This window comes from Eubalaena glacialis, chromosome 5, assembly GCF_028564815.1.
Source record: "Eubalaena glacialis isolate mEubGla1 chromosome 5, mEubGla1.1.hap2.+ XY, whole genome shotgun sequence".
Taxonomy (NCBI): Eukaryota; Metazoa; Chordata; class Mammalia; order Artiodactyla; family Balaenidae; genus Eubalaena; species Eubalaena glacialis.
The window spans coordinates 77167695-77182725 of NC_083720.1; the positions used below are offsets into that span (position 1 = coordinate 77167695).

At 44.9% G+C, this 15031-nt stretch overlaps 1 protein-coding gene across 2 annotated transcripts; it reads left to right on the plus strand.

The window, feature by feature from the left end:
- The first annotated feature begins 228 nt into the window (after nt 1-228).
- Nucleotides 229-14734, plus strand: SRD5A3 (steroid 5 alpha-reductase 3). 2 transcript variants are annotated; one of them, XM_061192311.1, is made up of 5 exons: nt 229-547; nt 7640-7782; nt 9570-9767; nt 13154-13288; nt 14156-14734. In XM_061192311.1, the coding sequence occupies exons 1-5, from the start codon at nt 327-329 to the stop codon at nt 14413-14415; spliced, it is 957 nt and encodes a 318-aa protein (XP_061048294.1). In that variant the 5' UTR covers nt 229-326; the 3' UTR covers nt 14416-14734. The 2 variants fall into 2 exon arrangements, with proteins under 2 accessions (XP_061048294.1, XP_061048295.1); XM_061192312.1 differs by lacking the exon at nt 9570-9767.
- Nucleotides 14735-15031: the final 297 nt, after the last annotated feature.

Genomic DNA, 15031 nt, shown 5'->3' on the forward strand with positions numbered 1-15031 from the left:
TGAAGACTTGCAGACGTGGTCTTGCTCGTTCCGCTGCTTTGAATCATACTGTTGAGTCGTATTTCTGGGGTTCCATATAGGCACCCCCGACTCAGACAAGTGATACAACGAACACCAAGCTCCAGCAAGACCCAGACCAAGGATTCCGTGCGGCGGGGCGGTGCCTCCCCCCGGGAGGCGTGTCCTGGGCGGGGCCGAGCGCGTCCCAGCCCTGCGCTGCGTCATCCACGTCCCGCCCGGCTAAGCCCGGCGCGCCGCGCTCGAGTGGCCGTTCCTCCGCCAACGGGTGGCGAGGGCCCGGGGAGTGCGGACGCCGGGCGCCGGCCATGGCTCCCTGGGCGGGGGCCGAACTCTCGGCGCTGAATCCGCTGCGTGCCGTGTGGCTCACGCTGGCCGGGGCCTTCCTGCTGACCCTACTGCTGCAGCTCGTGCCGTCCGGCCTGCTTCCGGGCTGCGCGCTCTTCCAGGACCTGATCCGCTATGGAAAAACCAAGGAAGGGGCGCCGTCGCGCCCGGCCGCCTGTCGGGCCTTTGATGTCCCCAAGAGGTAACCGCGCCCGGGCGCGAGTCCTGGCTGCCTAGGCGCGGAGAGCCGGGGGCGCCCCGCTCGAGCAGCCGGCAGGGGGCAGCAGAGGCGGGCGCGGGGCCGGCGGGGCCGGCGGGGCCGGCGTGGACCGGCCCAGGAGGCCCAGGCGGGTTCCTCGACGCAGCGCAACGCCGGCCCGCCCGCCGGCTCTGCCCGTGTCCGCTGCGTGGCCCCGGGGGCTGAATGCAGCGAGTGTCCGCCGACACCGAGGGTGCTGAGCCGCGCGCACCTTCGGGGGCGCAGGAACGTGAACTTGTGGCCGCACGTAGCCTTTCCTTCGGGGGAAATGGCAGCGCTTCCCAATTTAGGCCCGGTCACCAGGCGGTAAATTAAAGTTTCCTTTGTCCCCAAATTCTCCTCTTTCCCCTCTCCTGCACTCTAGGGGCTCGTAAGCTAACTTGAGGTTGCCGGAACTCACTAGAAATGAAGGCAGGCCCTCCTTTCGCGCCTTTGTGTCCCCTATTTGTTTCCCAACCCTCAACAGTTAGGATGAAGGGTGAGACGCGGGTCACCAACTGGCGCCCACCTCCTTCGGTCGCACTGACGCTCCTAACCCGCATCTCGGCAGGTGCCCCTGGAGAAATGTTGCCCAAGATGGCACATTTTAGGCAAGCCTGGTCCCTAAGCCCCATTTGACTTTCAGCAGATTTCATAACGAAGTTCAACGAGAGATTAAATCGTTAGGACTTCAATAGAATTCTTTCAGAAATTCTAAGGCTTGTTATAGTTTCGGGTTTTTGTTTGCTTTTCTTTAAATTCAGAACATTACCGGGAAGAGTCAGCCAAACACTGCTAGACGGTAGGAATATAGCAGTGGCTTTTCTTGGAGATACAGCCTAAGTTGGCGTTTAGGAAGGAATCTGGAGAAATGTGATAGGGTTTCTGATGTATTAAAACACCTTGGTTCTCGCTTAAACCTCGCATAGGCGGTGCCCCAGGTCTGCAGACAAGAAAGGATCTAAATAAACTTGGCTTCCCACTTTTGACTGTTGGAGAAATATTCATCAGGTATTAACACTGAGAAGCGAGCACTAGGTCATTCTGAGGAAAGGTAACGGGAATGAGGCTCTGGGAAGAAGTAGACGATTCACACACAATGATTAAACCTCCTATTTCTTAGAGGCTCTTCGCAAGCTAAAATTTCCGGTCATCCTATTTTTAATCAGGTTTTGAATGTAGTACTTTTCTATTTCATAGCAGGGACATTCCTAGATTGTCATTTTTTTAATGTTACAAGGTGAAGAAAAAATTATTTTGAGAGTGTGAGTTCTAACAATTTATTTTCTGAATTTTAAAAAAGGTACTACTGTTGCTGGAGTAGAGCTCACATTTCAAATCATTCCCTGCACTTACCTGTTTCTTTGGCTCCCATACCCTACCTGTTACTACTCCAGTCTGTCGTTATATTTGACGGCCAAGAAACAGATTTTGTACCTTTCCCTTACTCTTTACTGCAAAATTGGTACTCTTTGGGCTCCTTGTAATTTCTACTATATTACGAAATAATTTATGAGTTTTTGAACAGACCCTCCCATGGTGTTTTGTTTGGTCTTTTTTCTAAATTTAAACTAAAATTTCTTTTCATACTAGTGAAGGTACAGCAAATCCAGGCCAGTCATGAGAGGCAAAAATGTCTAGATGCTATATTTAAATATTTTTCCTTGTTCAGAATTCAGTAGTACTCTTAAAAGTGAAAATAAGCCTGTAAGTTTTACACTTAGAAATAGGCAGCTGTATATCACGTTTCTGCACCCAAGAGCTTAGGTGAATTTGTTTGGGATTATTTTTTCCTAAAGAGGAAAGAATTAAACCTTAATTGAATTCATGGAATGTTTGATTCCATTACCCCTGCCTGGTAGATTTTTTTTTTTTTTTTTAATTGAGGTAATAGTTGCTTTTCTCGTTTTCTTTTGGTTCCTGGAGTTTTGTTTTTTGTTTTTATTTAATTTTTTTAAAAAATTTATTTATTTTATTTATTTACTTTTGGCTGCATTGGGTCTTCATTGCTGCAGGCGGGCTTTCTCTAGTTGCGGCTACTCTTCATTGAGGTGTGCAGGCTTCTCACTGCAGTGGCTTCTCTTGTGGAGCACGGGCTCTAGGCCTGCGGGCTTCAGTAGTTGTGGCATGCAGGTTCAGTAGTTGTGGTTTGCGGGCTCTAGAGCACAGGCTCAGTAGTTGTGGTACACGGGCTTAGTTGCTCCGCGGCATGTGGAATCTTCCCGGACTAGGGCTCGAACCCATGTCCCCAGCATTGGAAGGCGGATTCTTAACCACTGTGCCACCAGGGAAGCCCTTCCTGGAGTTTTGAATTCCCAGAAGGTCTGAATAAATACATGGCCTTGAACGTGAGTCACAATGCTCTTGACTTGCATAGTGTATATGGAAGTACTTCTGTTTCTAATATTTCAAAATGTTACAGAAACATTGCAATTGAATTGAGCTGCAGAGACAAAGAGAACCATCCAGACTTTCCCTACTAGGATTCAGGGGTCCTAACCAGCAGTCCAGAGGATCTGTGGATAGAATTTGGGGCAAATTGGATTGGAAAAAATTGCATCTTTATTTCACTAACCTCTAGCTGAAATTCGGCACTTTCTTAATGATGAATGTAATCAACAAACCACAGTAGAATTAGCAATACCTGCAGTTTTGTGACAAGTGTTTTAATGTTATATTAAAAATATTGAGGAGACCTCAAAACATTATTTTCATTGCTATAAGAATACTGTATTATCCTCCACTATATACCTTGTTATTTAATACATTAATTAAGAAGCACATATATCACAAATGTTTCTTAGTGGTTGTGTTACCTATATTTCAGCATAATTGGTTTCATTTATTCCTATGTCTTTTAGGCATGTAGCCTTCACCAGACTGCCAAAGGAGTCCATGGAAGAAAAATGTCAGGAATCCCTGCTCCAGACTGTAAACTCCATATGTTTACATTTGTCTTGTTTGTTGCCACATCCCGGGCTCAATGCCTGATAATGATAAGGTCCTCGATCAATGTTTTGAATGAATCAAAAAAAAAAAAAAAAGAGGTTTTAGGTTTAATTGGTTTGTTGATTAACTTGACTGCTTTCTCTGAGAGTAACTTTGGATGTGGTACCTTCTCTTTCATTCATTTATTTAACCATTGTTTATAGAGTACTTACTATTGCCAGGAGCTATTCTAGGTTCCTTGGAGCCTTTGTTTTTGTAAAACGGTAAATATGTAAACAAATCTTGTAAAACAAGCAAAATAATTTCAGATGGTAATAAGTGCTTCAGAGGAAATCCAGCCTGGTTACTTGATCATGAGCAAGCTGGGGTTGCCGATGACAACGCTGGAAAGGACAATCAGAAAGGGGCAGGGCAGGAGATGAGTTCATTTGGGGAGGCCAGGACGGACAGCGGGCCTTACAGACCATAGTGGAGATTAGATTTTATTCTGAGGATATGGAAAGCAGCTTTAGGATGGGGAAGGGGGCATGGCATTATGTGATTTATGTTTGAGAGGATGACCAGCCATTGTGTGGAGAAGACCGGGTAAGAGGCCGTTAACGGTGCTCCAGGCAAGAGGTGGTGGTATGGGTTAGAGTGTTAGCATCATAGCACCTGTTCCTCATACAGGTGGTGATGACATTAAAGCACGTGGCACAGGGCCAGGCACCAAGTCAGAACTCAGGAACCACTGGTTTCCTTCCTTAGTTAAACCTATAACTCCCCTAACTGGTCCTGGGATCAGTTCTGGCAATCAGCAAGTAGTGTTAGATCAGATATCTCCTGTCTCAGAACCACCTAGTGGCTTCCAGCTCACTCCCAGGAAGAGCCCAAGACCCTGTACAGTCTTGTCCCCACCACCTCACTGAGATCCTATCGTTTTCCCCCCGTGTGGCTCCAATCCAGTTTTCTGGGTCTCTCTGCTTGTTTTCTGTCCCCTCAGGGCCTTCGCCCTGTAGAGGCCTTTCCTCTACCTGGAAAGCTCTTCCCCCAGATAGCCAGAAGGTTTACGCCCTCACTTCCTATAATTCTGCTCAGGGATAACCTTCTCAACGAGGCCTGCCCTATCCACCCTGTTTAAAAGTATAATACTACCATCCCCAGCACTCCTTCGTCTCTTCCCAGCTTTAGTTTTCTTGTTGGCAATTATCACCTACTGACATGCTGTAAATTTTACTTCTGTGTGTAACTGTGAGTATAAGCTCCATGAGGGCAGGAACTGTTGTCTTTTGTGTTCATCGCTATATCCCCAGAGCCTAGAGCAGTCCCTGGCTTACACTAAGCACCAAAATGTTTGTTAAGTCAGAGCAGTGCTTGCTCGGTGCCCAGCCCTGAGTTACCATAAGGGTCCCCTTATCCCTGCTCCAGGGGCTCACTTCAGTTAAGCAAAGTGCCAAGGGAGGAAAAAGAGGGAGAGTGTCTAGAAGAGAAGGAAGTAGAGTTTTCAGATCTGCTTTTGAGGCTAGAGCTAGGTATTTTCAAAAAACAGATATAACCGCGAATAAAGAGTAGGACACGTTTCCTGTAGCAGGAAATCAGGCAAGCAAAACAAGAGAGAGAATGTGCAAAATGTAGGAATAAGAAAAACAGTCTGCCTGTGAATCAAAACCCCATGGCACAAGTAGGGCACAGCAAAATGTGGCTTAGCATCTTATATGAAACATTCTTGAGTAATTTGGTTGACTTATGGTTTGGTATAAATTGCTACATGTAACATAGAGCTGGAAAAGCAGGTTCAGGCAAGTCTAGATCACATGAATAGGAGCACAGCCATGTGATTTTAACTTCAGAGTCATCAGGGCTGAGTGTGGAGCCAAACACTGCCACTTACTGCATGACCTTGGATAAGTAACTTAACCTTCTGAGCCTTAGTTTTCTCATCTGCCGCATGTAAATATAATGCAAACTTGACAGGATTGTTGGGAAGATGAAATGAAATACTCTTTAACTGGTCTCCCCACAACTGGACGATTCTCTTTCCTTACCAGGGGGATTTTTTTTAACTTAAAAAAGACCAAAATGAATGAACAATGCTCTCTCTCTTTTTTGTTTTTTGATTTTGATAAAATATACATGACATACCATTTTCCACTTTAACCCTTTTGAGTGTACAGTTCAGTGGCTTTAAGTACATTCACATTGTTGTGCAGCCATCACCACTGTCATCATCTCCAGAACTTTTCCATCAGCCAGAAGGATTTTTAAAACATGAAGTATTACTTCAGGTTGCTGTGTTCAGATGCCTTCCCATCCCACTTAAAAGCCAGTGTCCTTACAGGACCCTGTAGGGTCTGCCCTTCCTTTTCATGCCCTAGCACCCTCCACACACGTGTCCTTTGTCGTGCCTCAGGGCCTTTGTGGTGGGTGTTTCCTCTGCCTAGAAGATTCTTTCCTCAGAAATTCACAAAGGTTACTCATTCTAGCCAAGTGTCACTTCCAGAGAGGCCATCCTTGACCACTCACCCAGAATGGCCTCCCCTCTGCACCCTCTCTGTCCCCTCACCCAGCACTGGGCTAGATGTCTGCAGGTTCGTTTGCTGACTGTCTGCCGAAAGATAAACTTCAGCACGGCAGCCACCTGCTCAGTTTGCTCCCTGCTGCGTCTCCAGCTCCAAGAACGTCACCTAGCACGTTCTAAGTGCTCAGTAAATTTTTTTGAAAACATGAAGTAGGTAAAGCGGCTTAAAAGTTGCTCCTCAGAAGCGGGCCCCTCCTCTTTCCATGGGAGCCTGCAGAGCACCTTGCAGCTGCCATTCTGCTCTGCTGGCTCAGACCAGACCTGGGCTCAGTTCTAGGAAGTGTGTCTTACGGAAGACCCTGGGAGGCAGCCAAAGGCCGGGGGGCCCGGGGGTGGGGACGAGGGGGTAGAATTGACACTCATGCATGAACTTTGCAGGAAACTAAGCTCTTGAGCCTAGAGACGATCCGAATCCAGAATAACAGGACATCTCAGAGAGGACAGATCCGGTGATAGAATTTGTAGTGGGGAGAATAAGTGGGTTGCTATGGAATGGTCAGCTGTTTGTCAGACAGGTTGTGGGCATAGTCTGGGGGACTGTGAGGTCTGGTACATACAAGCATATTCTGAATCAACTGGAAGAGGAGTCCCTGAGTCTATGTGTAATCCTGTTGACTCCAGGCTGTCTTACTGCATCACAGATTAATGAGACAAGAAGGAGGGCTTAATATAGATGTGATGCATTGAAGACCAGGGAAGGCCAGGTGACCTCCAGGCACCCTGCAGAGTCAGAAAGATTTTGCATTGATTTGATTAGAGAAAAATAGTAGAGGTATAGGTAAAGAGACCTCAGAAAAACATGTTAGGCCCTGATGCCATATTAGGTGATTCCTTTGCAGCAAACCAGCATAACCTTTCACGTTAAATTGACGTTGCTAATTGCTAATTTCAACTTTTATTGGTTTTGTGGTTTTATTTATTTCATTCGTTACTGTGTTGATTGCAAAATATGTATTTGTATGAGAGCGGTACCCATCAGGAGTTGATAGCTAGTTTTATGAGTTAATATTTGTCATGTTATTATAAAAGTAATTTAGGTCAACACAATTTAAGAAAACACTGAATCAGAAGACCTTTAAGGTTTCTTACAACCCTGAGAGCCTGTGATTGTGCAAATCTTGTGTAACAGTTGTATGGCTATTGCAGCAATATCACTCGAGATTTAGAAATCTTCCACAGATTTGGCTAGTGTTAGCACAATCTAGGCTGTCTCTGCCAGACCCTGGGGCCCCCTGTTTTTGAGTTTGAGCCCAATCCTGTTACCTGGAGATAAGAGAGATAGCTAATTAACCCTACATCTAAGTTTAACAAGGTCATTCATGTTGTTGTTAACCTTAGGAAGCCTCTTTTTCTTATTAGTTAACCAGTCCCATCATTTGAAAGGAAATTTCAAAAATCTGAACATCTGTAGGATTCAGGTTCTATTAAAAAAGCAAAGCTATACTTGCGGAATGGAGGAAAGAGGATAGGGAAACTAAAAATAGTCTTCCTGTATAAAGGCTTAAAGTGGATCCACTCTGATTATTACCTAACTTGTTTTCCCTTCGCAGGTATTTTTCTCACTTCTATATCATCTCAGTGCTGTGGAATGGCTTCCTGCTTTGGAGCCTTACTCAGTCTCTGTTTGTGGGAGCACCTTTTCCAAACTGGCTTCATCATTTACTCAGAATTCTTGGGGCTGCGCAATTCCAAGGTAACAACTCCTCTGGCTAATACCAACCATTGCATCCTGTTCCTGTCTCTCCTGCCTGCGGGGAGGTGTTCTCGGTATTTCATAGCCACTCTCAGCTTCTTGGCGGGGCTGGGAAGTGAAGGGTGGGGCAGAAAGGGTTCTACGTGGATCACAGCCAGATGGCCAAGGGGAAGGCCCCAAATCCTTCACTGAGATCATGGCAGAGCTGAGAGTCAGCTCTTCATCCCTGATTTCCCAGCGAGTGCTGTGCTGAACAGGACTGGCTGTGTTCTCCCTCTGATATTTTTAGTACTTTAGGATCCCTCAGGTTTGCCTTGAAACATTTATCATATATGTAGTTCCAACCACAGTCATGCCTCTGGACTCCAGAAATTTGATAGAAAATTACTTTTTGATCACAGGTTAAAAATGTTTGTTATGCTGTGAGGCTTTGGTTATATGAAAAAATTGACTGTAAATAGTTGTTGATCAGATGATTACAAAATAGCATTTAAATTTGCCTCACTGTGCCTTGAATAAAGGATACACAGAACAATTTAAAAGGTAAGGAATTGAAGGTGAAAACCATAAAGTGGCCTCAATTAATGTCAGGCATCAGGAGAGGGGCAGAATTAGAAACAAATTGTTCTGGTGCTATCTCTGTCCTTTGTTCCAGCAGCCAAACCGCTGGCTTCCTAGGAACAGTCCTTTTCTGTATAACCAGAGGAACTTGTTGCAAAAGATGACAGAAAGAAAAAGCTATGCAGATCCTACTTGGGAGGGGAAGATACCTCGGCGAATCCCGCTTTACCTCTTCATTTGCTTACTGGGGGGCTGGCTGGGGTTCTGATATTTGAAGGGTGGCTGTGAGGAGTTGTATTTGGTTGTTTGTTTTATCCTATTCCTGAAGGGTTAGAACTAGGTTTCACTATATTTAAAAGAGAAAGGCGGGCAAAGCCGATCTGTGTGATGGAAGTCTCCATAGAGCGTACCCATGGGAGGGTGCGGGGAGGGGCAGTGCCGGGAGGGGGGCACGAGGTGCTGGTTGTACTCTGTCTCTTGATCTAGGGGCTGGTCGTACGGGTGGGATGGGCTGGTGTACTTTGCAAAAATTCATTAGGCTGTGTCCTTATTGTGTTTTTATGATGTGTGTGATAACATTTTAAAAATACATCTAGATTTTATGTCATTTTACAAACCAGCATTTCTTCTGACTTCTCTTGAGGCAGGGGGGTGAGAGGCAGATAGGAAGATCGATCTCAAGGCTCACAGTCCCCCAAAAGTATCATTTCTTTTTTTTTTTTTTTAATACGGAAAGAAATGCATAACTCTTCCTGTCTCTGTTCCCATCCCCCTTTCTGCTTCTGTATATGCCTGTGTCTCTTCTCCCCCCTGACCTCAGGGATCCCACCAGGAGTCCTTGCTCAGAGGTCATCCAGGAACTCTTCCTGACTATCTTCCAATGGGGATTAGTGCCAGGGACCAGAGACCGTGGAGTCTGGGTTCTGAGAGCACGGATCCCTTCACAGCCACGTAACCCAGAAGGCTTTCACATCACAGAGTAGAGTCAGGAGACCTGAGTCTCTCTCAGCTCTGTCACTAGCTTACTGTGTAACTTTGAGCCAAATGCCTTGACTTCACTTGGCTCACTCCCTCACTGCCCAAAAAAAGGAGGTGTTGGACTGGATGATATCTACGGCCCTTCCCTAGCTCTGATCTTGTTTAATACCCTGTTTAACAGCAGGGAAAATCATAGCTTTGGATTAGTCCTGGAGAGAGACCTGAGTATGTTCCGTTCTGAATTGTAGGGGATGAGCTCGTGCTGTCTGCGTTCTTAGCGCTAGTGTTTCTGTGGCTGCACAGCCTACGAAGACTCTTCGAGTGCTTCTATGTCAGTGTCTTCTCCAATGCCATGATTCACATCGTGCAGTACGGTTTTGGACTTGTCTACTATGTCCTTGTTGGCCTGACTGTGTTGAGCCAAGTGCCAATGGACGGCAGGAATGGTGAGTGGTCGCTGGGGTCTGTCAGCTGAGTCACTGGGTATACGAGGGACTCTGGGTGAAGCATTCCACCAAGCATTATGGAAGTTAGAAAGTAGGAGACCCGCCCAGTTCACTTTGCATTTGAGGAGTTTGGGCTCTAATTGTAGCTTTAAAAAGTCAGCATGCCCAAGGGTGCCTAGCAGATACACATCACATTAACCATAACTGCTAAAACCTGAGAGATACCAACGTAAGCAGCAGTGCCTTCAGTAAGGAGAATAAAGTGCAAAGTCTTCAGGAGGCCTGGTTTAGGGATGAAGAAGTGGGAGGTGGGGTTTCCATCAATGGGACTGAAGTCAGTGAACTTCTGTGGAGTTAGTCTGGAAAGAAAGAGGCAGTGTGGTCAAGAGTAGGACAGGAAGCAGGGGAACACACTGGAACAGGAGAAAGGGTCAGCAAGCCAAGCTGCCTCACCAAAGCCTCATCATCCAGGGGTGGAGGGGTGAGGGGTGAGGGTGGGGAAGGGAAAGTTGTTGTGCAGGGTGAAATCATGGAATACCAGAGGAGGAAAGGGTGGCCTGAAGCTCATGGTGAATAGTTGGGATTTGAAGAGGAGGTAGGGAGCCATTTTGTTGCCATTTCGTTCTTGTGATTGTTCCCGTTGTGACAAAGCTTTTTTCAAGTGAGGCAGCCTGAGTGGAGAGGACAAAAGAGTACTGTGGTAAATCAAAATTGTCTTAACACTTCTGAGCTCTCGCTAGCCAGGAAGAGGGAAGCAAAATCATGACTTTGTTTATGAGGAGGAAATGAAATGTGATTTGGGGGATGGGGGAGAGGGAGGATTGGATATCTGACATATCTGACCATCGTTTTTGTAAAAACAGTGCATGCTTATCATAAAGAATTCAAGTCATTTTGGGTGATGGAAATGAGTCTTTTAGTGCTGAGCTTAACTTCATCTCGCACCCTTGGTATCCGTCAGCCCACACGCTCTAGGGCAGGTCCTTCACAGCTGTTTTCTCTAAGCCCAAGTCTCCCTCTTTCCTAAAGCTGCCCTGTCCCTCCTTGTAAATTGAGCCCAAGGTCTGGGTATTTCCAGTACTCAATGAGTGAGCTCTCTCCTCAGGTTTGATTTCAGTGTCAAGTGCCCCTTGATTGGCCTCTCCCTCTGTTGCTGTAGGACAACCCGTGGCCTCCATGGCACAAGGAACGATTTTAAAGTATGACTTATTGACGCTCCTTCTCAATTCCTGAGTTGTTTATTGGCTCCAGCCACTCAGCATCTCTCCATCTAATTTCTCTGAACGTAAGTCAGTTTTTCCTCCCTGAGCTTTCGGCTGTGGCATCCTTGTGCATCCCATGTCACGGTTTGAGCCGTCATTCCTGGAGAACAGTCCGAGGTTTTTACCCAAAGGAGCTTTCCAAAGCACTTTGGTAACCCACTAGCTTGCAGTCTGTTAGCATTACATATCTCTCCTGGAGTTTCCTCTGCTGGCTGGACCCCAACTTCCACCTTCCCTCCTGTATAAGAAGTCAAGGACAGGCTGCTGAGATGCCCACAAAATAGCTTTTAGACACTCCTTTCTGAAGTTTTCTGAAACTTGTGTTTCACCTACCTGTCCTTCAAGAGGTCATCTGGGACAGTATGGGGAAGACTGGTTTCAGGAATTCATTGGAAGAGAACACACCTGGGGTATTTGCCAGCTGCAGAGTCTGATAGAAATGAAAGGGGCTTGGGCGTCAGATGGGCCTGAGTCTGAATTCTGGCTTATTAACTTCTCAGAGCCTCAGAACCTTCATCTGGAATTAGGGACATATACTGATATCAGAGGGTTCTTGTGAAAGTGGAAAGAAAGTGTATCTGTAAACTACCCAGATCTTCACATCTCCTTGCCTTCAGAGTCTAGAGGGTCCGCCCCCAGTCACTCTCCATTACATTGTTCTGTTGTTTTTTCTTCAGAGTACCATCTGTACCTTAAATTATCTTGGTTATTGATTTTTTTTACTTGTTTCATCTCTTGCTACTAGAGTGTGAGTTCATGAGGACTGGGATCTGACCTGACTTACCCACTGCTTTATCCCTTGTGTGAGATGTCACGCTCAGTAGACACTCAATAAGGAATGAATGAATAAATGAATAATTAAATACTACACAGATTAGACCCTCAGTAAATAGCCTTCCTCCTGCCTCCCCTTTCCTGTATCATAACTTAAAAAAATTTTTTTTCTCTCATAGGTAATTTCTCTGCCTTTAGAGTAGGTGACTTGGCTGTAACGTGAACTCTCAGACACTTGCTTCAACTTTTAATCCTGTGGTGACTTGCTCTTATAGCCCTCTGATTTAAAACTATTTTTCATATTCTGTTTATTTTTAACTTATAAAAATGTAACTATTTAGTTAAATGGCTAAACTTAGTCAACATTAAGAGACTGTGGTAGATTGTTTAGAGAAAGCAAGTTTTTAAAAGAAATTAACACAATTAGATTTTGGTAGACTGTCATTAGCTGTCATCAGCTGAGTCCTGCCTCCAAGTACCCATATGGAATAGCTTGATCCTTGGTTCTCCTACCTGAATCAACTTTGTATGGGCTCCCTCTTGGCTGCAGAGCCTCCGGCTCTTCCCCGTTGTCAATGGACAGCTTTGTTTTTTCAGTCAAATCCCTGATTAGCCTCACTGCTTCCTGCTGAACATAGGGAAGTCCTTAATTTGTTTTTCTAATGCTAGTCCTTAGAAAACCTGCATTCTTCCCTTCTTCTTGGTAGCTGGAGAAGAAAGAAGATGAAACTTTTGAGTGTTTCTACTCCTGAAACGAAATCTGTCTGACTAGGTTCTCGCTAATGAGAAAGGGATACTGTTTTGGTCTTTATCTTGCAGTTTCCATTTCTCCTCTTTTTGAGAAGTTCCACTGTTAGCCTTTACTTCCAGTGATTTTCTTCATTGGCCAGAGCCAGTCAAGTCAGCATTAAAGGTTTCCTTAGAAATGGCTCAGGATGAGATCCCTTAGGAAGTGTTTTTCTGACAGCAGACTGTAAGAAAGAGGACTTAAAACCAGGCTTAGAAATAAAAATGCGAAGTAGTCTCACCACACGAGAGTACATCACAAGAGTGGGAGACAGAGCTGACCCCTGTGCTTGAAGCACTTGAAGAAGGAGCAAGAAAATGTGTTAGTGTGGAAATCTCTGCCAGGGGCCCCTGAAGCTGCCCCTGGCTGAGGAGCACACCTCCCTCATCCACAGGGATGGTGTTCTCCCCTCTGTACTTGGGAAATTATAGCAGGATGATTTTCCAGTCGTGAAGAACAGAATAAGTAGGTAATTGTGTTCTACTGATTATATGATTTTTTTAATGCTCTGAGCCTCTGAAATTTTGCAGAGTTGGCTAATAAGATAATTCTTATTTCTGTAGTCTATGTGGTAGGGAAAAATCTCTTGATGCAAGCTCGGTGGTTCCATATCCTCGGAATGATGATGTTCATCTGGTCATCTGTCCATCAGTATAAGTGTCATGTCATTCTCGGCAATCTCAGGAAAAACAAAGCAGGTGAGATATCTTTTAGAACCACTGCATGGGGATTTTAGCCCTCAGAAGTTAGGTGTACATATTCCTTCTCTCTTTTCTTTCCTGCCCTAATTAGTTGACTAATCTATCAAATGCTCATTTTTGACAAGACTCTCTGGGTCTTGATCTTCCCATCTGTAAAATGAGAGCATTTTACTGAAAGGCCTCCCTGGCACCATCTAGCCCTGACATTCTATGACTCTGTTCTGTGCCCACATTTTGGGGCCTACACTGCATATATGTGTCTAACCAGCATGTGAGCCCTAGTATTACTGTGCCAAGTTAGTATCATTCCAGCTAAAGCAAAAAAAACTTGACTCTTTAGTTAGCTTGTGTTGACTTATCACAGGTACAGTTTTTATTAGACTTTGTGAAATATTAAAAATGGAATAGTACTATTCAGCATTTATCAAGTGCTTACTTTGTGCCGGCCCTGTTCTGAGTGCTTTATGTGTAACTTCACAGTACTCGCTTTAGGCGGGTACAGTCTTATCCTCATTTTATAGATGAGGAAAGAGAGGCACAGAGAGGTTAAGCAACTTATCTAAAGTTACACAGCTTGTAAGTGGCAGAGCTAGGATTTGAACTCATGCAGTCTGACTCTGGAGTCTGAGCTCTTAATAGCTTGGAGGATTGTTGGAGAAACTTATTTACAGTTGTTAGTATAACCTCAGCATGTGACTTTTTAATATGTAGTAGAATGACAATGGAGGTGTGACAGGATGGTGGTTTGTATAGGTCTGTGACACCTTTTTCTAAATGAGTTTTATAAATTATTTGGAGGGTGAAGTGGTAAAACTTTGTTTTGGCAACTTCAAATGTTCAGGGTATCTTCTTTTTCCATTTCAGGAGTGGTCATTCACTGTAACCACCGAATCCCTTTTGGAGACTGGTTTGAATATGTTTCTTCCCCGAACTACTTGGCAGAGCTGATGATCTACATTTCCATGGCTGTCACCTTTGGTTTCCACAACTTAACTTGGTGGCTCGTGGTAACATATGTCTTCTTCAGCCAGGCCCTGTCTGCTTTCCTCAGCCACAAATTCTACAAAAGCAAATTCGTCTCCTACCCGAAGCACAGGAAAGCTTTCCTACCATTTCTGTTTTAAGATAATCTCAGTTATGAGGAATGCACACCAGGTGACAGTTTCAATTCCTAAGGACAACGAAGTCTAGAGACCAAAGTACAATTTCTGTAGAACTGTTTGAAACTGCCTGGTCCATTTCTGTTACCAGAAGTCTTCACTGCATGAGCAAAGCAATACTGCTCAAGAAAATGAGTCTTGGGACTTCCCTGGCAGTCCAATGGTTAAGGCTCCGCACTTCCACTGCGGGGGGCATGGGTTCGATCCCTGGTTGGGGAACTAAGATCTCACTTGCTGCTCAGCGTGGCAAAATAAATAAAATTTTTTTAAACAATGGAAGAAATTGAGTCTTCAGAGAAGAAATACTTCTGGCAGACCTGGGAGTGCTATGTCTGCTTTCTGAGATGCTTTATAAAAGCAACCAAGTGCTAAAAAGTAGATGAGACTTCTCCAAGCTGCTTCAGAAACAAACTAATCAAGAATGTACAAACAACTTCAAACAAACACTTACATACACAATGGAAGAGATAAGGTCATCTGTGGCTTTGTTTTCACTACAAATTAACTAGACTACACAATAAGCAATATAGCAGATGCTCAGTAGCTGCTTGTTGCATATCAGTCAAAGCTTAATAGCCTT